This window comes from Saccostrea echinata, unplaced genomic scaffold (genome assembly GCF_033153115.1).
Source record: "Saccostrea echinata isolate AGI-Se365-2 ecotype Australia unplaced genomic scaffold, CSIRO_AGI_Sech_v1 ptg000012l, whole genome shotgun sequence".
Taxonomy (NCBI): domain Eukaryota; kingdom Metazoa; phylum Mollusca; class Bivalvia; order Ostreida; family Ostreidae; genus Saccostrea; species Saccostrea echinata.
Genome location: NW_026889761.1, coordinates 22,881,288 through 22,902,598, shown reverse-complemented (window position 1 = coordinate 22,902,598; position 21,311 = coordinate 22,881,288). Strand labels below are relative to the sequence as shown.

Genomic DNA, 21,311 nt, shown 5'->3' with positions numbered 1-21,311 from the left:
GTGTCCTGGCAATACAACTCTTAATAATGTAACTCGATATTTGCCCTGGCAATGCAACTCATAGTGAAATAACTGGGTCTTGATTCTTCCAGTATTGTTATTTCCAGCCCCTTACTTATAGTTTATCTATACCCATATTGTGTGGTTTACATGTTCTGTCCCTACTTTAACTGTCGCATCGTCAAACATAGTAACTGTGGATTAAAAAATTGAGTAAAATCGTTGGTTTTTATTTTCATGATTACAACAGTTATTAAAATCAGTTACTGTAGAAGCATAATATGAATCAAACAAGAAGATTACGAAGAGTAATCAAGCTCAAAAGTCCAATAATGTAATACAAATTGAGAGCAGAGCAAAACAGAACTCTAAAAAAAAAAAAAAATCAAAGATGGGATAAGGGACAATGGAGGAGTAATCATCCTCTGTCGACCGGTGTCGCAAAACATGATTAAAATATTTTGCACCACCCGGACCTTTAAACGTATACGTAGGCGGACCTTTTCTCACCTTTTTTTTTTGATTTTTATTTTTTATAAAAGGCGGACCTTATATGTTATCGTATTAGGTCCCCCCGGACCTTTAAACGAGACGGACGACCAAACATTATGCGACAGCGGCCATACCGCCGTGGGCCCTTTGTCATGCCGTGCGGATAAATCCGTAGACAACTCAATATGAAAATAATGGCTACATAAATAATAGTTGACGATAGAAAAGTTGAAGTAATCACGTTTATCATAAAGTTAAGTTTACCATCAATGCCTTTCTTTAGTAAAATATCCAGATATAAAGCAGTTGTGTCTTTTTATTTTGAGTTCAAAGGGATATATCAAATCAAGGTATGTTATGAAAATAATTTTTAATTGATAAAATGTCGTTGTTATATCTTAATGTTAAATTAAAGGCCAAAGCAAGAGTCTTCTCTTTTCATGTAAAAGTTTTTGAATAAAAATACAAAAATAGGTCTGCTAATAATAGGGTACCCATGGAGGTCTCCAATGACTAAATAGATATTGTCAATGAAAAACACAAGCATCTTTTAATATCAATTTCAGAGTTCTTGCGTGCAAAATCAGAATGCGCTTTTTAAACAATCGAAATATGAAGATAAAGAACAGTAATAAAGCTCAACAGTCAATTGAAACAATACGACTTTGGAGAGAAGGAAACACAGACCTCGGAAAACATCAGAGGTGGGATGAGGTGCCATAAATAATTAAGCATCCGCTGCCGATCTGTCACACCCGCCGTGTGCTCCTTCTCATCATCGGGCAAACGGAAAAATCCGTAGACAATGTAAAAATAATGGCCTAACAATTTGTATGATGAAACTCAGTCAACATTCGACTTAATGATAGATTGTATTTGCAGACAAGGTCATTGTATCGATCATAGAATTTACGAAATTTTGACTTTAAATGAGACTATTGATATTTAATTTTCATAATCTTATTTATCAATAGCTTGCCTCATTTTAGAAATAGTTCGTAGGTAGAGCAAGCTCATATCGAATCAACTGGGAGACATAAACTCAGTATGCAGGTGACAATAGTATATTGCACAACAATAAGGGAATTTGATGATAGAAAAGATGAAGTCATCACGTTTATCATAATGTTTTGTTGCTGGGTTACCATTAACGTCTTTTCTAGTAAAATATTCAAATATGAAACAGGTGTATCAGACTCTGTGATATTTTTTATTTCGAGTTCAAAGGGATATATCGAATTAATGTAGGAATGAATATGAATATTGTTAAATGATAAAGCGTTGTCAATATATCTAAATGTTGAATTGAACGAAACAGCATATGACTTCTTCTTTTCATGTAGAAGTTTTGAAATAAATTCTGCTTAATATGAATGCAAAAATAGATCTGCTATTTACAAAGTAAGTTTGTAGATGACAAATAACATAATAGGAAAATTTCCGAGTTCCAATGTTATTTAGAAGCAGTTATGTATGATGTCAAATAGCTTGGTTTTTAAGTTGTCGTTGGGAATGGCCGCATTAAGTATTGAAAAGTTGTATGTTTTGATGCTATTGATTTTGGAGAAAAAAAAATTGAATTCAGATTTTCTTACTTAAAGTTTAGAGTTTTTAAGTATCCATATTTGATTAACACCACTTCTCGAATACGTTGTTTTACAGTACCACTGGGGTTTCTCCTTCCGTGCTGTTAATATTTTCGTGAGGAGAGAAGCAAGAACAATGTGAGACAGACAAGTCATTCAAATAGAAAGCCTGAGAGGCAACTTTTTTTCGTTCTTGCTTATACATGTCAACAGGCTGAACAAAACTATCGTTTATAAATATACATTTTGTTTATCAACTAAGTGACACATGCATTCTGCAACTAGGTATATGATGTTGAGTGAACATTTAGAAATGCAGTAAGAGTATTATGTAAGTATCACTAACAAAACAATGAGTAACATCGGTTACATTTGTTTGTGATAAAACAGAAGTGAACAAGAAGTGTTATTGTCTTTAACTATCCTGAAATTATAAAAGATTAAGAACAGCGAACAGTATTTAACAGGGTATTTTAAAGCCACTTGTGTAGCAAAGAAATTTCACAAAAATCCAGGGCGATTGTAATACTTTGCCTAGGAATATTCAAAATGAAGAACCAAGGAACCTAAAAGCTTTCTTGTACAGGTACATTGCTTCAAACGGCTAAATTATATACGTAATCAATGATTAAGATCACGGATAATAAGTGTTCTGAGTTACCTTATTTTCTGTCCTTTCCACGCCGGCAACAAACAGCGTGTAGGCCAGGGCGATACTCAAACACAGATGAATGACCAGTAAATTCATGTCAGATCTGATGAATCTGCATGTAAAAAATACAACATTGTCATGATTTATATGTTAAAATGAAAAAAAGTATACGTCTTCGTCTGAGTGAATTTGGTGCTCAAACTTTTCCCAGATGGCAAGGGTGATATGTTGTAATTACACGAACATATGCTCTGAATGCTTGACTAATCTGTCGGAGTGGATTACAGGAGAATTTCTATGTAATTAACAGAAAGTCACACAAACCTCCAAAGCACTAGAAAAATAACAACAGTGATGACACAGAAAAAGACAGAAATACAGCATCCAATCAGAGAAATCCACTTCAGGGCCTCTGGTTCGTCTGTTTCCTAAACAATGCATACAAAAAAACATGGCTTAAAGTACTGCAGTATACAATAACTAGACGTCGACATCTTGATCATTATCGAAAAACAGAGATTTATTTCATTGTTTGTAAATATCAGACTTCCTTCCAGGCGGAAATAAGAAGTTATTTGTGAAAACGTATTTTTTCGTTGTTACAATTTATTATTGTTGATTGTGTCTAGCTTTCGTTAGGTATATATACAGAAAGCCAGATGGCACCGACGTTTAATTGAGGTTTTGTATTCTTTATACATAAATTTATCACAGATTCCTGATTTATGCCGTCTATGTAAAACAAAGTAAATTAACAAAGACAATTAAAATGTCAGTCAGAAGTGCAATCAGATAACGTCAGGATACATCAAATCTATTTATTAATCAATTATGAGATAAAAAAAAAAGTTTGAAAGAGAATCAAATTATTAGTTGGCGGATGTATTCAAATGTAATCACATGGTAAAATTGTGTTGTTCCCAGCAGGTCTTAACAGACAAACCTTTTGGTATGGCCTTGCAAGTACCGCAAAATTAGTCAGATGGTCACACAAGCAGTCTGTTACGTTCTCCCCTGGTCTGGTTGCTACACAACCTTCTGTTGACCAATGACTTCCTTTCCTGTATAATTAAAAATGAAACTTGAAAATGTACCCCTACAACAAGTTTATTGTACCAATAAAAATTGAATATTTTTATCTGAGTATTTCTTCTTTATTTCATTAACATAAAACGTATGTTTTGTGCCATTGCCACATTTCATCGCTCTAAAGAAATCATAATCAACCTACGTTTTATTTGCATTCCAGTACACGCATTCAGTACCAGCTTTAGTCATATCCTGACAACGAAATACATATACGAAAAGGTGAAAATAAACAACAGAGATCTGTCTCATAAATACTTTAAACGATACCAATTGATCTAATTATATGAAGAAGTTTGGTCATCTTTTAGCCTCAACAGCACATTCCACAAAATGTTAACTATTACCTAAGGCCTTTATATTGTATGATGGAATGTATTGTCATAAATGCAAAAAATGTAGAAAACAAGCCTTTATATTGTCTAATGACTGGTTAAAGGAAAAATGAACATACTCAGATATCTCTACTTAAAAAAATTTCGGAGTAAAGAGACTATGATTGTGTAACCTTCCAAACTGATTTCTTACGTGTTTAAGATGGAAGAAACTCTTTCTTGCGTGTTTAGGATGGGTGAAACTCAGATGTAGTCCCGGTTTTAGATTGAAGTGTTGTTTCTCCCCATTTAGAGACAAGGCCAGGACATCAGAAACTACCGAATCGTCCACCATAGTATTGCTGTAGAAAAGAAATAAAAGGACTCAGGAATGGGATTCTTTCAATATTTGAGTGAAAACTTTTACAAATTATATTAATTTATATTCTTAAAAGAAAAGCTGTCTTTTTTATTAAGCCGTTTGAAACTTTTTTTTTTTATGTCAAATACTATAAAAGATTACATTATGTTAATGGTACTTGTACACAAACAATATTGTGTCTGTAGTTATAGTTATGGAATCATTGTCAACTCCTTAAACAAATATACATGCTTGCAAAATGAACCATTTAATGATATATAAACCTACATTGAAGTTGCACCTCCAGAGAGAATTTCTGAAATTGACTTGAATTTAGTAGCTACGTAGCTGAAATCTACAATGAAATAGAACTCATCATGTGAACAGTTAGTTACAGATATGTTTATATGGAATTGGATGGAAAATTTTAAAAATACAACTGCAAAGTCGATTAGGATACTGCTTTTACCTGATTGGTTGATTTGTAGTTGTGGGGGGAGCACTAAATATGTCCCATCAGACTCCTCCTCTTCCGGGAATTGAATGCTTTTGTCCCTAGTCTCCCTGGCTACCGTCATAACTAAAAATTACAAATATTCAGTGATGTAATAATAATACGCTACTCCAAATGATCACTATAATAATAACATAATAGCAATAACATGGTACACTTCAATATAATAGATCTGAATTAATTTTGCCAAATACTAATATGCTATTAAAATAATTGACTCAGTTTTATTGTTGTTAAATTCCATTATATTAAGTTTCGTCCCGAACTCACATCTAGCTTTTAACAATTTGTTTACTCGTCTTCCGTTATGTAAATGATTTTTAACACAATATGTATTAAACCCTCTGGCTCTGATGTGTGCGTGTTCTACAAAGGTCTTACCAAAATTATCCGTAGTGAACGTTACGTTTTCATTTAGCGTGACCGTCTTCGCTACTACATTACCAAAGGTCGACACAGCTTGTAATATCTTATTAACACTGGATTCAACCTAAAAAGAAAAGACAGTGACTATTTTCTCTTTTCTTTTCTTTTTTTTTGTTTACCAACTCTTTGTGGAAAAAATATGCATTTGAATATTTTTTCCAAAAGCAATTTGCTGCTTAAAAACGTTTGTAGCAAGAAGAGACAGAAACTTTGATTTTAAAAGGGAGCAACGCCAATTTGATCGACCATATTATAAATGATTTTAATAAATGAATACTAACAAAAAGACTAATGAATGAGACGTTAAGAAAAAGGAAATAGAGTTCATCAAATTGAATGATTCATAGAATGTCAAAGATACGTTAGTTGGGCATGAGAAGTTACACCTAGAACACATTAAGTGGAATTATCCACAAAGACAACAATAATGAGATCATAATGAGAAAAAGGGATGGGTGGATCTACATTAAATAAAATGTCTGCTTCTTCAAATCGATTTTGATAAAATCTTAGTCAAAAGCATTTTAAAGATTTAGCTGAGACAAAAATGAAAGATTAGAAAAAAATATCTGAGAGAAAAAATAGAGAAGAAACAAACACAATGATCCCCGAAAGTCAACATTATGTACATTGCAGTATAATGAAGAAAGTCTGAGAATTAGGTGAATTAGTTTAAACTCTCTCAGTTTCAGTAGAATTGTTTTTCGTGAACCTGATCGCCTCTAAATTTGTTAAATGTGCATTAGTTTCAGATGGTAATAACTTGCATAATTTCCTTCCCGCTTCATTACTCCTGCACTGGCTTTCCGACTCACTTCATAATTTTTAAAGAAGCTATTCCGATAAAAACATAACATCTATCAAATCTAATTCTCAGGGGAAATTTTTCTCAGTTTAATGTTCATATTTTATTGTATAACATTAAAATTTACGAGGAAAAACGTTTACAGAAGATTTATTGATGATAAATATTGTTGAAAGAATTTACAGTAAAATCAGTTTTAGTATATCCAGCTCCTGAAATTAAAATACTTCTGATAATTGGTAAAAACTTAGTACAGTGAGGAACAATTAGGAAAACAAATACGAAGTGCTGATTCAAATTATATGAATTATTTAAATGAATTGAAAACAATGAAAACAAATTTTATAGCCATCATTTTTGTGAAGTGTTTCTTTACATTCCTATTTAAAATAGTTAATACATGCTTCTTTCTTAGGGTATGTAAAAATGAACAGGATGAATTTACATGCATTAAAGACTTCTCAGCTTTAATATCCCTACACATCAATTTGAACGCGAAGACTGCTTCATCTTTCCGGATCGGTCACGGTGGTAAAGCGTTCGCTTCATGATCGGGAGCCCGGCCTCGATTCTCGTTTACCGCGCCGTGTCAAACCTAAGATGTAAACATAGGTAGTGACTGCTCCTTCGTCAAGCACCCAGCACTAGAAGTGAAAGTCACGGTTCTTCTGGATGAGACATTAAAAACCGAGGTCCCGTAATACGGTAAGCGTTGATATGATAAAAAAAACCCTTATTGATCAATGGACCTGAGTGCTGAAAATAGGTCTAAATTTGAAGCCCTCCATCGGTTACTTCTCTATATGAGTGAAAAAATTCTCAAATGGAATGTAAAACAACACACACACAATGATCAATCAATCATCTTACCGGTGTGGATTTGTTCTGCCAGGCAGTGGTCCGATTGGTAGACAATAAGTGATCCACTAATGTCACAAACGTCTAAAAGGACGAAAAAACTTTATGTTAGTACATTTGTGAATACAATAATAAACAAAACACAGAAATAAGATGATACTTACAGGAAAACGATAGTATACTACTGGTACCTTGATACAAGCTTTAATATAGTACTGTTGATTTTTGATATTTGATATATTTAACCATGCAATAAAAAGGAAGCACCTTGGGATGCAATGTCACGTTTGAGGCTTCTGCTTTGGTAGCCATTTTGTGTATAATGTCCACTGTTCTGTCCAAGCTCTGAGCATTTGTTATACCGTCCTTAACAACGGCGGCTATTTTTGGTAACGCCGTCTTGATCACGTGATGAATGTCACTGGGTTTTGTCATTCCTTCAGCGAGGAGATTAATCTGTTACGATAATTAAACTCATAAACCAAGGTTTTTTTTTTTTTTTATTAAATATTAAAATGTATTATTTCCTCCTGAAAATACAACATGCACAAGTATAAAAGTATCTTATACACGTAGCCAGATAGTCACCTCTGCTCCAACTTCGTTTATTTTGTCCATTTCACAATCTGGTCTCTGGACCTGGACCAGTTTGCATTCATTCTCTGGAATCTCTAATTATTTTCAATAAAAGAGCATTACTCTGAAGTGCATTATTAAAGTGAATGCAAATTGACATTTAAAATAATACATGAGAGGCTTACCTGTGACTTCTACGGTTGCCAATGACTTTTGACATTGTTCAAATCCACATGTATAAGTAGCTGTATGTATTGATAAGGCGTGGTCAACACTGTAAGTCCATTGGCTGGTGGAGTTGTGTGATTCTTAAAAAAACGATATTATTCTAATATGCAAACATTTTTTCTAGAAGAGAACATAAAATATTTGAGTTAAAAATTGGATAAAATTACCCGTGGATTGGTTGAAGAATATAACATCATTTTTGCACCATACTATTTGACCATATGATGTCGGAATATTATCTGATGGTGTAAAACAAATCAGCTGGAAAGAGTGTCCCCAAGGAACTATATTTTCCTGCGGAGCGACATAAAATTTTGGAAGTGTCGTCACGGGAGAAGGATTGATGGTTGTGTCTAAATAAATAGTTCGAACATAATTCAATAAAAGATCCAAGAAAATTACGTTTTTTATAGAATTGTTGAAAATTAGGATAATAATTAATGGTAAATTTTGTTCTGGGGTAATATCTGTATAAGGAATTATTGCATATGCTGCCTCCTTATTGTAAGTTACCACTGTGAGGGACACAAATGACGCCGACGTCCTCCGCATGAGTGCAGTCATTGATTCCCCACATTGTATGAGAACAATCTACGATGGACGTTTCATTCCCGATGCAAGAGACTTCATCAAGCCATATGCTTCCGACACCATTTCCAAACTTTGAAAATTTCCTAACTGAGGCATTTTCTCTGAAATTAATTATTTTCAATAAATTCTAAGGAGGAATTGTGAAAATATTAATATAGATAAAACAAATAACGCAACAATCCTTGGAATCAGTAACTAAATCTATGGAGGTCAAGGTCAATGGGAACTACAAAATAATATTTTTATGATTTGTTTTTATACATTTAGCAAAAAAAGCATCATCAAACTTCTGTATGAAATATGAAGATAACGAACAGTATTCAATCTCGAAAGTCCAATGCAACGATACAAATTTGGAGCAGAGCATGAATTACAAAAAAAAAAATCCACAGGGATTATGTTTGGACTGAATGTTTGGCTGATATCTTAACAGCACAATTAAGACAAAGTGACATGGCCATTGTACCTCATTGCCCCTATCATGTGACATATGACCCCGGCTTCTCTGTCCGTCCATTTATCGTCACAGATGGTCCCCCAGATACCAGAATGGGAGATTTCAACCCGCCCTTCATATGGGTTTTTACCGTCCACCAATCTTACTATTTCGTTCTGTGCATTGCCTAATTGATGTGATCAAATGATATAATATTACATGTATTAAATTAGCGTTTACAACCGACATAACATTTAACTTCAATATGACCTATTGATAAGGCAATTTATTGAATTAATATAGATCAAGAAGATAGAGAAGTGCTTTATATCAATGAAATGGTAAATTCCCTGATTTAATAAGCTGGTTTCAAGAGAGACATTCTGGGAAAACATAAACATAACCATTTATGATATATCTATGAAATGATATGACTCCAATCAAATTGTTTACAAATCTAATGAGAAATCTTACTTTTTTGGGAGACAGATATGGAGGGAAAAACAACACACATTAACGCCAGGTAAAGGACCATACTGAAACCAATCTCCTAAAAAGACAAGTTCTTTATTAATTATAAAATCTCTGAAAATGCTTACGAACACAATCCTTTGGTTTACAAATAAATAATATCAAACGTTTCCTTTCCGAAATATTAACGAGATAAAAAAATTATCAACTTTTTATATGGATAATTGATTGTTCCTAATTTCAATGTACTTATAGTGTATGAAGTTTCAAATATTCGTTAGAAAATGATTTGTTTATAAATCTAGAAATGCGCTACACAGTTTTAAAGAGAAAGTTATCATAAAATGTTTTAAGTTCTTGTTAGATTGAGAAACAAATCCTTACAGCTCTCCTTTAGTTTTCATGAGAACACATTGGAATACAACTTATCTCCTTCAAATACACTGATTGTAATCAAAAACACACATTTAAAGGTCATGTCTAAGTTGTGGGCGATGTGACTCAATTTTAAAAAGAAAGTCGAATAAACGGTTCCTTATCCAAATAAAAGTCACTGAGTGTTGTTATATATTAACTGATGACTATGGATAGTAATCAAAATTTCAGAAAGAGAAGTAGTGCAGAACTGAGCTAAAGCCAATAAAACATCATACCAGAACATAATAACATCTTTTGAGATTAGTTCACTTTTATAATGTGGTACCTTTCAGTCATTAAATACGTCAGCAAAATTCTTTTCAACTTTGCCCAAAATATCCCTGCTTGATTAAAAATGAATTAACAGTCATGCCCTACTATACAATATAAGGTGCTCTTCCTTTCAGGAACTAAGTAGTTAATAGGAAATCTGAATTACTATGTCAGATGATTTCTTACCTCCTGGTTCTTTCAGTAAGATAATAATTAAACACAGCTAAATTACGAAAGGTATCTAGGATAAAACAAATACTACATGCAGAGCGTAGAACACCTTGATGTTCAGATAAGTGAGATAACAGCTAGCTTTGATTAATAATGGAGGATAACCTATCCAAGGTGTTTGCATTTGATAAAAAGTCATCTAGGATTATATATATATATATATATATATATATATATATATATATATATATATATATATATATATATATATATATATATATATATATATATATATATATTAGTTTTGATATATTTTCCTGAAATATATACATTATTAGCAATCCAGTGCTAAATATTTAAGTATATAATTATATTATAGATATTACATTTATTCTTTGAAACTCAAAAAATAAAGTGCAAAGAAATTTGCATGTGAAACAAGATACTTTTTCTGCAATGTCAAATAAAAGATAAAAATATTTAAATTAAGTTATGGATTTTTTTTGATAATAAAAACCTTGGTAACTTATATTTCTTTACTCCTAAGCTATTGAAATCGTAAGTTTTACTAATAAAATTAATTAAATATATAAGAGAATTTTAGTTACTGTTTCTGAAAAGTTTTTGATACATTTCAAACTCTGAAATCAAATAGTTTAAAGGTTTTGCATATGAAAAGTAACATGGAATTCGAAAAATAATGTTTGGGATAATGAAATATAATAACTCGTTAGTAGCTCCCACTAAATGTTGTAACAGTTGACAAATAAAAAAAAAAATAAAGAAGGAATTTTTCTTGTCTTGAAAGAGATCTAGTTACTATACTTTTTTTGTTTCATCATCCGGTACTACTTACCTTAGCTTAGAACGACTTGTAGGTGATTATACTTTGAAAAAAATCACAACGATTCAAGGGATATCATTTGTCTGAATTCTAAAACTTCAATACAATTATCCAATTATAAGAAGCTCCTTTAATAATAATTGAATAAATCCTTTGAAATATAAGTAAGAGTATTGTTATAGAAATATCTACCACAAGTCCTGTAAAACACTATACAGTGTTCGCTGACATTGCTACATACTATGCACGTCAATGATTTCTTTATAAACCCGCACAAGCCGATCCTTCAGGTTCCAACGGCACATGGTGTAATTTTTTGGCGTGGAATGCTGATGTTTCTTGATCAAAATATGATGTGAATTTCTTTGGATTTTCATTTTGTAAATTGATTAATTAAATCAATTTACTAACATCTTGTCCATTCGAAAAGATAATAGATAATGCCAAATAAATTCGATGTATCGTAGATTTTTTTTTACTCATGTATTTTGAGTTGAAAAGCAAAATAATTTGTATTACTGTAGATGCATAATGAAATGAACGAGCAAAAGTATTGTTTAAATCTTCAAGATGATTACATATTTCTGATGTTAATCATTGGACAAATCGGTAAATGAATTCGTTTATTGTAGTATTTTATCCCTGAATTGTATGTATTCTTAATTAGAAATATCAAATGGTCTTGTGTTTTATATACGTTTAAGAAATAAAAATCTTGAGAAATAAATATCTACATATATATTAGCATTTACATGTATAATATTTTTTTTTAAGAAGTAGCATATTTAAATCTATAGAAATGATTAATTTTTTTTAAAATATGTAAATGAAACACAAGAATAGACAACGACAAACCATTGTGGCTTGTTTAGGTTGAGTGCCTTGTCTATGAACTATCAATATCTAATTTTAGGTATCTATTGTAAACATTTTTTAAAATTTGAAGGTTAATTTTTAATTTACACTCTCATGAAAATCTTTTGTAAAGAAAAGTAAAATCTTAATTTACAGACTATAATTGTTTGATTTTGTCGTGGTCATTCAAACAAAATTAATATTTTTTTTCAATGACTTAAAATGGAGATTCCATGAATGGTCTTGTTTCCATGACCATAAGGAATTAATCTTCCATTCTATTTTAACGTACGAAGAAGCGACCGAGCGTGTGCATTTTAAATGTTCATCATTAAAAAACTGGAATATACCCTGGTATTAATTTGAAATCAAAATATTCTTAAAAGTTTTGTTACGATGACATCCAGGGGTCTTTCAGCCTCATTGAGTAAGCCTATAATTCTAGGCAGCTTTTACATTATTAGTTGCCTAAATTAATGTACAGGTGAAAATGTGAAAGCCACGGTAAATGTTCATAATTAGTCCTTAGTAGTGGCCATTCTTTAAAGATGCTTCCATATCTCGACCAACGCCTAATTAGACATGATATCTAATGATAATATGCGAAACAGTTTATCGGGATCTGTTTCTATTAAAATTGGAATTTAAATCTTTTGATGCCATGGAAACTAAATATTTTTCTTCTAGCGTTCTTCTTGCTCCCCTATTCCAATTTAATGACCACTAAGTTTACTTATAGGTAAAAATTTGTGAAAACTCTGTATACATGAAATATTAGGAAGTTTCAAAACTACAATGTGTCCACCATGTATTCTACAAATGAACACTTCTCATCTCTTGCAGTTATTGAGGAGTAGTGCTGACAAAGAGGTACCCAAACATCAGAAAATTAACTCTGTCTAGACGCTGGAAGTGAAAGATTACACAAATGAAATAATAAATCAGTCAGAAAAACATTATTCCTAAAAATTTCAAGCAAACCAATCAAAGCCTTTTGAGAAATATGCGTCTTATTTTATTTATTTATTTTTTTTTATAAAAGAAAGAAATGAATAACAGAACGAAAGACACAAGTCATGTCGCTCATTGAATGTATTTTCATTTTAGTAAAACACTCCACTGTTCATGGAAGGAATCATTCAATTATACAATGCATTAAATGAATCTATATAATTATGTTCCATTTCAGTGCACTTATTTTGGACACATGCCAATATCAATGGAAATGACACAAATAAAGTAGCTAGTTGGCTTTGATTAACGAAATCAGACTGGGTTGCTTTTAAAGTTAAAGGGCATCCCATTGCCCAGGGGCTATTTGTTTTTTTAGAATTACGATAACATAAAGTGATTTTCAATTGTGTAGTGTTACCGCTGCGCACAAAGAATCAATCACATCATACAGCAATCATGCATCAATATATGTAACGAAATGTGAAATGACGAACAACAACAAGGCTAAAAAGTCCAATTAAACAACACAAATTGAGAGCATAACAAACAGGGATCTTCGAAAACATCAGAGGTGGGATCAGGCACAGATGCCGTGAGCCCTTTTTCTTATACGGGTAAACAGAGTAATCCTTAGAGAATTCTGTGTGAAAATAGATGTAATGGTTTTCAATTTGTAATATTTACATTTTTTTTGTGTTTTTTTCCCACTAAACAAACCATAAAATTGTTTTGAATGCCATTTTTTGTATATGGTCACGCGTAGAAATATACACAGAGAAACTCGTGCGAAAAGAAGTTAACGAGATGGTGACAAAAATATAACGAAATAGGGTAGCATAAATGCCAATCGTCAGTATATTTTTGTTTGTAAATATAAGAATTTTTCAGTTTGTGAACTCGTGTTATTGGTGTGTAAATCACACAAACTTGCTCGTAGGAGCGCTTCAGGAAATATATATACGTCCTTGTGATTTAAGCACCAATAAAACTCACAAAACTAAAAAAATCCATATTTAATACGACCAACAACATGCAACTTAACGACAGGATACTTTTGGAACCATCAATTTATTTATCAGTAAGCTGGCACTGTTGAGAAGTTGTTCGCTAACGAAACATGCTTTTCCTTACTGAATCAAATTCTAGATGAAAACACCCTATGCAGGTGATAATTGTATATTGCTAAAAAATAAGGAAGGTTTACCATAGAAAATTTGAAATTATCACGTTTATCATATTATTTGTTGATATTTTGCCATCACTGTATTTTCTAACATAAATATGTGGAGTCTTTTATTTCGAGTTCATCAGGATATATCTACTGAGCATATGAATACAAATGATACATGAATATTATTAATTGATAAAATGTCGTCGATTTATTACATTGTCTAATTTGAAGGCAACAACAATAGATTTCTCTTCATGTAAAAGCTTTTGAATAAATTCAGCTGCATAAAAGTAAAAAAGGAGGTCTGTGATATCAAACTGTCTCCTCATTGTTGTTTTAAGTGTTGAAAAGTCATACGTTTTGTTGTTTTTGAATTTTGCATTTTTTTTTGATTTCAGAATGTCTAAGAGTTCTTTGGAGTTTTTAAGTATCCGTGTTTGATTAACACAAACCAAAATGTTGTTGTACAGTACCATTAAAGATTTTTAATTGTTGTGTTTAACAATGCATTTAGATTTTAGATTTACTTTTTCAAAGTCATTATCTTCACCTGTTTTATACATAAGGCATATCCTTGGAATTAAATCATCGGATTTTTGTCCTGTCAAAATATTCATCTATAAGTATACATTAAGCTTATACCAGTGGTATATATCCCCTGTAGACCCATCGAATGAAAATCAGGATCATGAGTTTATACATTATACTAAAAGAATCTGTTTTGTAGTGCCTTACAGAATGATGTGGCTAAATTATGACTTGAGATCATGAAGCTCATGACTGCACCATAAAAATTTCACACATGCTCTAAATAGGCGGGACGTCTCACGATGCATTTAGACTTCAGGAGATGATTCTATGATAATCCTAGAGTTATTAAGTGGCCCACTTGTTAACATGAAATACAACTTTATGGTGACCCATAGCTAAATTCCATGATTGTATAACTGCGGATAAGTAGATGGCGTTACATACCTTGAAATCACCTCGTAAAATGTGGAGAACAAATGTTTTTCACATTAAAGGAAAACATGAACTTTTAATGAGAATTTAAAAAATTATGTCTTACAAATTCCCTGTGAACTACTTGAATAAAAATAATAAACTTCGAAATGAAATAAAAATCTACAACATATATTTCTTTAATCCAAGGTAAGTACCACTTTTATTATCAGTTAAACTTAGTGACTAAGTGTGTAATAATTTATCTTGATATATTCAATGATAAAAGATAGCTCACATTTGAAAAAACAGTTTCTTCAAAAGATGTATACCAATATCCGAAAAGATGATACAGTTTCTAGAGTCTAGCTTATGAACAGTTATAAAATGAAATATATGGATATAACGAACAGTATTCAAGCTCAGATGTCAATTAAACAATACAAAATAGGAGTAGAGCAAACATGGACCTCCAAAACATCAGAGGTGGGATCAGGTGCCATGGAGGAGTGAGGGGTCACACCCGCCGTGTGCTCCTTATCATGATCGGGAAATAACGGAAAAATCCGTCGACAATTCAGTGTGTAAATAATGGCCTAACAATTAGTATGACAAACGTCAGTCAGCATTTGACTCAATGATAAATTGTATTTGCTGATAAAGTCATTGTATCGACCATAGAACTTACGAGATGATTACTTTAAACGAGACTGCTGATATTCTTGTTTCATCAACTTGTTTGTCAATAATTTACCTCGTTTTAGAAATTGTACATACGTAGAGCATGCTCTTGCGTATCGAATTAACTGAGAGATATAAACCCCGTATGCAGGTGATGAAGGTATATTGCTGCATAAGTAAGGGAAGTTGACGATTGAAAAGTTAAAGTCAACACGTTTATCATAGAGCTTGTTTGTTAGATTACCATTAATGTCTTTTTCAAATTAATGCTGAATGAATTGTGCTCTTACTGACATTGGATAAGAAATTTCAGAACTGGACAAAATTAAAGATATGAATCTTTAAAGAAACAAGGTTTTCTAGATGTGTTTGATTCTGTCATTTTGCAGTTGATGCACATAAATCGTTTAAGTGTATTTCATTGTTTCCATGTTAATGTAATTGTAAGTAGAAACACTTTTCTGAAATAATGTTCTTGGAGAGTAAATTATGCCAAAGTAATGTGAAATGCAGAAGTATCTCACGATCGGCAACATTATATTTGCTAAAAGCAGATCTTACTTAAAGACGATATGTCTAGAACAATTAGAAATTTAGATTCTATCTCCCAAAGGTTTGCATGACAAGTGCTAATCATACACAACAATTTTAAACACGACACCATTGTCTGACGTTGGAGTCAAAGACAGAAAAGGTTTTCAAATCTTAAGATGTTTGAGATTTAAAAATATTCCTTTCATTAGCAAAAACGAGAATGAATAGGTTGAGGAAAACAAATAGTGATTTACCTTATAAATCGAGTAAAGAATAGATCGTAAACAGGACAAGAAAAAAAAAACCCACGGGACCCCCTTGAATTATTAACATATATATAAAACATGTATATGACGTAATCAGACTATTTGTTAAACAGACACAACATTTTCTCCATTGGCAGCGATACAAGAGGTTTTGATGTTGTCACTTTGTTTCGCTTCATCTGATTGATCGACGGAATACAGTTTTAAAAATTATTGACTAATCAGATAAAGCAAAACAGATCGGCATACATCAAAACCTTCTTTAAAAATGTTATGTGTCCGTTTAATAAATCGTTTGATTACAGGATATAAAACATTAAGGATGTGGTTTAGATTAAAGAGACTAGTAGGAGAATATCTACCTGACAGAGTGCTTGCAAAAATATGATTCACTATGATTAATTAGCTTGAAAATCAGCCTCGAAGTGGGAAATGCCCCGTTCAAATAATTTTGTTTCTTACCTTGTGTATTCTTATTATACCGTATATGGCCAAATTTTAAACCATAAAAAGAGTAAAAACCGATTGCGCATAATGACATATAGATGGAATTGACAAAGAAATAACATATTTTCGAGAAATAGAGACTCCTTATATTTAAGTAGTTAGGTGTTCTGGGGTGGGGATGGGGCGGTATTAAGAGATGTTCATTATCTACACTTGAATCGACGACCTTCCAATTAGGAAGTGAGCGCCCTACAACTAGGCTACCGCGACCGGTTTTTAATTTTAGAAAATTGACTGCTTAAGCCTAAGGAACCATTGTTGTCTTTTTTCCCAATTTCAGGTATTGAAAATTATGTCTATAACTTTGCTGAGTTTGATTTATATTTATGAATAAACTCCTTGCAATAAGTGATTAGAATGATGAAAATTTTCCTTTTATTGGAATATGTTGGATAGTGTTAGTGAAACATACACATGTATAAAAAGTCGACGGAACTATTCAATACCATAGTTTCAGAGAAAGAGAGAAATATCTGTATCACTATTTGCCATGTTATGAATGCTCTGCTTAAACTTTACTATATTCATTTTAATACAAACTAATTTTATAAATTGTTTGATCATACAATTCGCTTTTTAATGTAAGTTAGAAATAAACTTTTTTTCTGTACCCAAAAATAGATATCGCCTGATCCCACCTCTGGTGTTTCCAGGGGTCCGTTTTTTTTGCCCTGTTCACGATTTTTTTTTTGTTAATTGGATTCATGAGATTGATGACTGTTCATTGTCTTCACCTTTTTTCATTGTGTAGAGCACAGTTTTTATTTCCTATAAGAGTGTGGGGAAAACTGAAACAACTTTCGAACTTACAGAGATGATTAAATATTTTTTATTGAAATAAACGTTCTTTATTCATACTTGTTTTTTATGAAGGGAAAATTTAATAAATGGCTGAATTTTACTTCCAGTGGTCGTGCACACATAAATAGTATAATTTAGTGTGGTATATTTGCTTCTAAGGCTTAGAATTTGAAGAAAGTGCCAACATGTTTAACCCTCTGGCTGCGACGTCAGTGTACAGAAAATATAACGTCACTGCGAGATTAAAACGACGTCACAATTTCTTTGACATTATTTTGTGGGATTTTTTCTGGTTTACGCTTAGTGCGCGTCAAATACAGGATAGCGTGTGTGGAAATTTATTCAATTTTTACATCAAGAAAACTATGTGGATTTAGAAATTCTTTATTTTTACATGTATATTTTGTCCAATTTTAATCATTCATTATTATGATATTTTAAAGAGATCGTCGATAAATACCAATAATCGATTATGAAGAATGAATTCATAAAACTCAGAAGCGAATTCAAATCAGATGAATAATCCTAACCATTATCGATAGTTTGTTAAATATTTTCTAAATAATTAAGTAAAAATGTAGAATATAGATCAACATAAATTAGTAATTTTCATTCTCTGTCTCATTTTTCATTTGCATTCAACTTTCTTACTATACGGTGTGATGCCTTCTAAAATATTTCGCTTAAAGTCCAAAGCATGAAGCGTACCACATTCTATTAATTTTGCATAAAAAGACTGGGATTTCATCAAAGTTAGATCTCTACAGTAAAAGTGAACACCATAAAAAAAGTCATCCATAAAAAGTCAATGGACAAAGCCAGGATCACTGTGAAATGAATCAAACGAGTCTAAAAGACGTAAATACTGAAGACCAAGAGTTTCGATTAAACATAGGAAATCCGAAAACAGTTGCCATGAATACTTTTATATTTCATTGAACAAAATATGCAAATAACTGAGAGTTTCGCTAAGAATATGCTCTCTAAGTAAAAGATTTATCTCTCTAAGCCAGTGAGATATCTGTCTAAGAAAGAAATATCTCTTTTTTTTTTAGAGAAATATTTCTCTAAATTGAGGGATATCTCCGATTTGAAAAACATATCTCTTTAAAATAGGAGATTTCTCGTTAATTTAAAGATAAATTTTATTTTTCGAATAAATAGTAAAATGAAAAGTTGTAAATTTCCGATATGTCGATAGGTAGATCAAATTATTAAATGAGCAGTTCTTTAAATGCTTCAATCATACAATGTATGGTTTATGTAATTAAGTAACCTGAATTTATATAGCCAATGCAGATCGTTTTCTTTTTTAATCTGGTGATAAGTGGACAAAGCTTACGATATGTTGAGCATACTTATATGATATGTAAAGCAACTGCCCTTTTTAAAATGTTTTAGATGGATCCAAGTTCATTTTGACGATTTAATTTTATATTTGAGATTTGTTTGAAATCTAATTTTTGATACTTTTTTTTAATTGTGATGCTTGTCGAAATTTTGATATGATTTGTACCATGTAAATGTTTACGTTATTCATTTTTTAAATATGTATATCTTACTTTAAAGTTGTGCATCCAGTTACATTGAATAAAATGATGTTTTGCAGATTAAAAAAATGCATTTTGTATGAAAACAATGTCTTTTTCATATTCCAGTGTGCAGTATCTACTATTTCATGAACAGTCTGCGACTAGACTAACCCTAATCTCATGGGTTAACTAACGTTAATCTGTCGAACAGTATGTGAGGACTAACCCGGTCTGACGTTGCATCTCTACGCTGATCGATTTGATTAAAATGTTTCCTATTGTGGCGTCAATAATCCAGGAAGCTAGGTAAAAAAGAATAGAATTGCTTAATTGTCAACTGTAGACAGTAGATAAATATACATTATTATAACAGTAACTTGATCCGAAGAGTCGTATCACGTCGAGTTGACAGCGCGGATCATCAGATCAAACGAGACGCCAAGCGTCGAGTTTGATCTGATGATCCGCGCCTGTCAACGAGACGTGATACGGCTCTTCGGATCAAGTTACTGTTATAATGATAAATTTATTATATACCCCCTTTACAACTAGCAAAATACAGTTTTTAAAAAAATTTGAGATTAATTATATAAGATTTTTCCGTTAAACAAAGCATTTTGTCAAGGAACTCTTTGATGCACGTGAAAAATAACGTCATGTTTCTGTGTACTGAGGGGTGATATGGATTCAGAAAACCACAGTGCGGTGATCCAGAAAGTCGGATCACACCGTCACGTAATTGTACGAAATCTACAGTAGAATTGAGTGATACACACTTGGGTATATTATAAGAAGGAAAACAGTCCACTTTTTAATATGGTCGACAGTAATATGGTCAACCATCAAACCTTTAATATGCTTTCATATTTACAAACTTCCGTAGAGGGACTACATACCCTTATATTGAAATCAAACTTTGCTAATGTGTGTATCTACGGGCACCTTATTCGTAAATTACATGATAATAAAAATACAAATCTTAAATTCAGTACATAGTAACTTTGTAATTTACACTCTTTTAGATTAGCGTGAGCTGCTATTTACCTAATACTCACAAACAGCTCATAAAAATTTTGTATACCTGACGGTTTATTATATCTCCAGAAGCAGGAAGATGCAGGAGGATTATACACATTAACTAATTTCAGAGTTCAAATAAAGTTCATCATCATAATAATACCTGAAAATAATGCCTATATGATAATCAAATATGGGCTGTAAACAAGTCTGATATTAAGTCATTTATGTAGCTTCATGATGAACCGTTAAAGTAAATTCTAACGAACAATGATGGTGTTTGTGCAGGTCAATAGACGATTGTGTGGACAGTGGTCAAAATTCAAAATAATGTTCATCATAATAATACCTGAAAATAATGGCTATATGATAATCAAATATGGACTGTAAACAAGTCTGATATTAAGTCGTTTATGTGGCTTCATGATGAACCGTTAAAGTAAATTCTAACGAACAATGATGGTGTTTGTGCAGGTCAATAGAGGATTGTGCCGACAGTGGTCAAGATAAACTTTTTCAGAGATACATTTCACAGAAATGGCACCAGTCGCAAATTCAATGACGAACATTTTATATGTCATTTTACTTGTTCTAGGATTGAGGCAACCCTGTTTTTCTCAATGTATTCCTAAATTTTTTACAAGTAACAATGATGAAAATACTTCACTTGGAGTGGGACATGCTTTTAAAGTTTTATTCAGTGTTGATGTTTGGATGTGCATGGAACTCTGCCATAAGTTTGCTTTGTGTCAATCAGCTGACTGGAACCGAGATTACAGAACCTGCAGGTTAAACACTAGATCTGCCACCGCTTACCCCAGTCTTCTCGTAACTACACCAAGCACCATCCATGTGGACCGTGAAGTTCTCCTAGATGTAAGATATAGCATATTTGAATTGAATGCAAAAAAGCTATGTCATGTGTTGATATTTAAAGAATTTAAAACAAT

At 32.0% G+C, this 21,311-nt stretch overlaps 1 protein-coding gene across 3 annotated transcripts in view; it reads right to left on the bottom strand.

Annotated features, from left to right (window-relative positions):
• Positions 1–21,311, bottom strand: part of LOC133185558 (adhesion G protein-coupled receptor L4-like) — a 63,662-nt gene that overhangs the window by 15,823 nt on the left and 26,528 nt on the right. Inside the window, exons 4-20 of one of the 3 annotated variants that reach the window (XM_061320847.1) lie at positions 21,178–21,231; positions 9,400–9,475; positions 8,956–9,112; positions 8,412–8,590; positions 8,066–8,251; positions 7,856–7,978; positions 7,683–7,765; positions 7,362–7,550; positions 7,107–7,178; positions 5,387–5,495; positions 4,961–5,071; positions 4,780–4,846; positions 4,345–4,492; positions 3,962–4,011; positions 3,674–3,791; positions 3,055–3,158; positions 2,740–2,842 (exon numbers count right to left, since the gene is read on the bottom strand). In XM_061320847.1, coding sequence (XP_061176831.1) covers positions 2,740–2,842; positions 3,055–3,158; positions 3,674–3,791; positions 3,962–4,011; positions 4,345–4,492; positions 4,780–4,846; positions 4,961–5,071; positions 5,387–5,495; positions 7,107–7,178; positions 7,362–7,550; positions 7,683–7,765; positions 7,856–7,978; positions 8,066–8,251; positions 8,412–8,590; positions 8,956–9,112; positions 9,400–9,475; positions 21,178–21,213 — 1,911 coding nt within the window. In that variant the 5' untranslated portion in view covers positions 21,214–21,231. Of the gene's footprint in view, positions 1–2,739; positions 2,843–3,054; positions 3,159–3,673; positions 3,792–3,961; positions 4,012–4,344; positions 4,493–4,779; positions 4,847–4,960; positions 5,072–5,386; positions 5,496–7,106; positions 7,179–7,361; positions 7,551–7,682; positions 7,766–7,855; positions 7,979–8,065; positions 8,252–8,411; positions 8,591–8,955; positions 9,113–9,399; positions 9,476–11,113; positions 11,355–21,177; positions 21,232–21,311 lie in introns of those variants that run through there. The other 2 variants (XM_061320848.1, XM_061320849.1) reach the window with 2 other exon arrangements.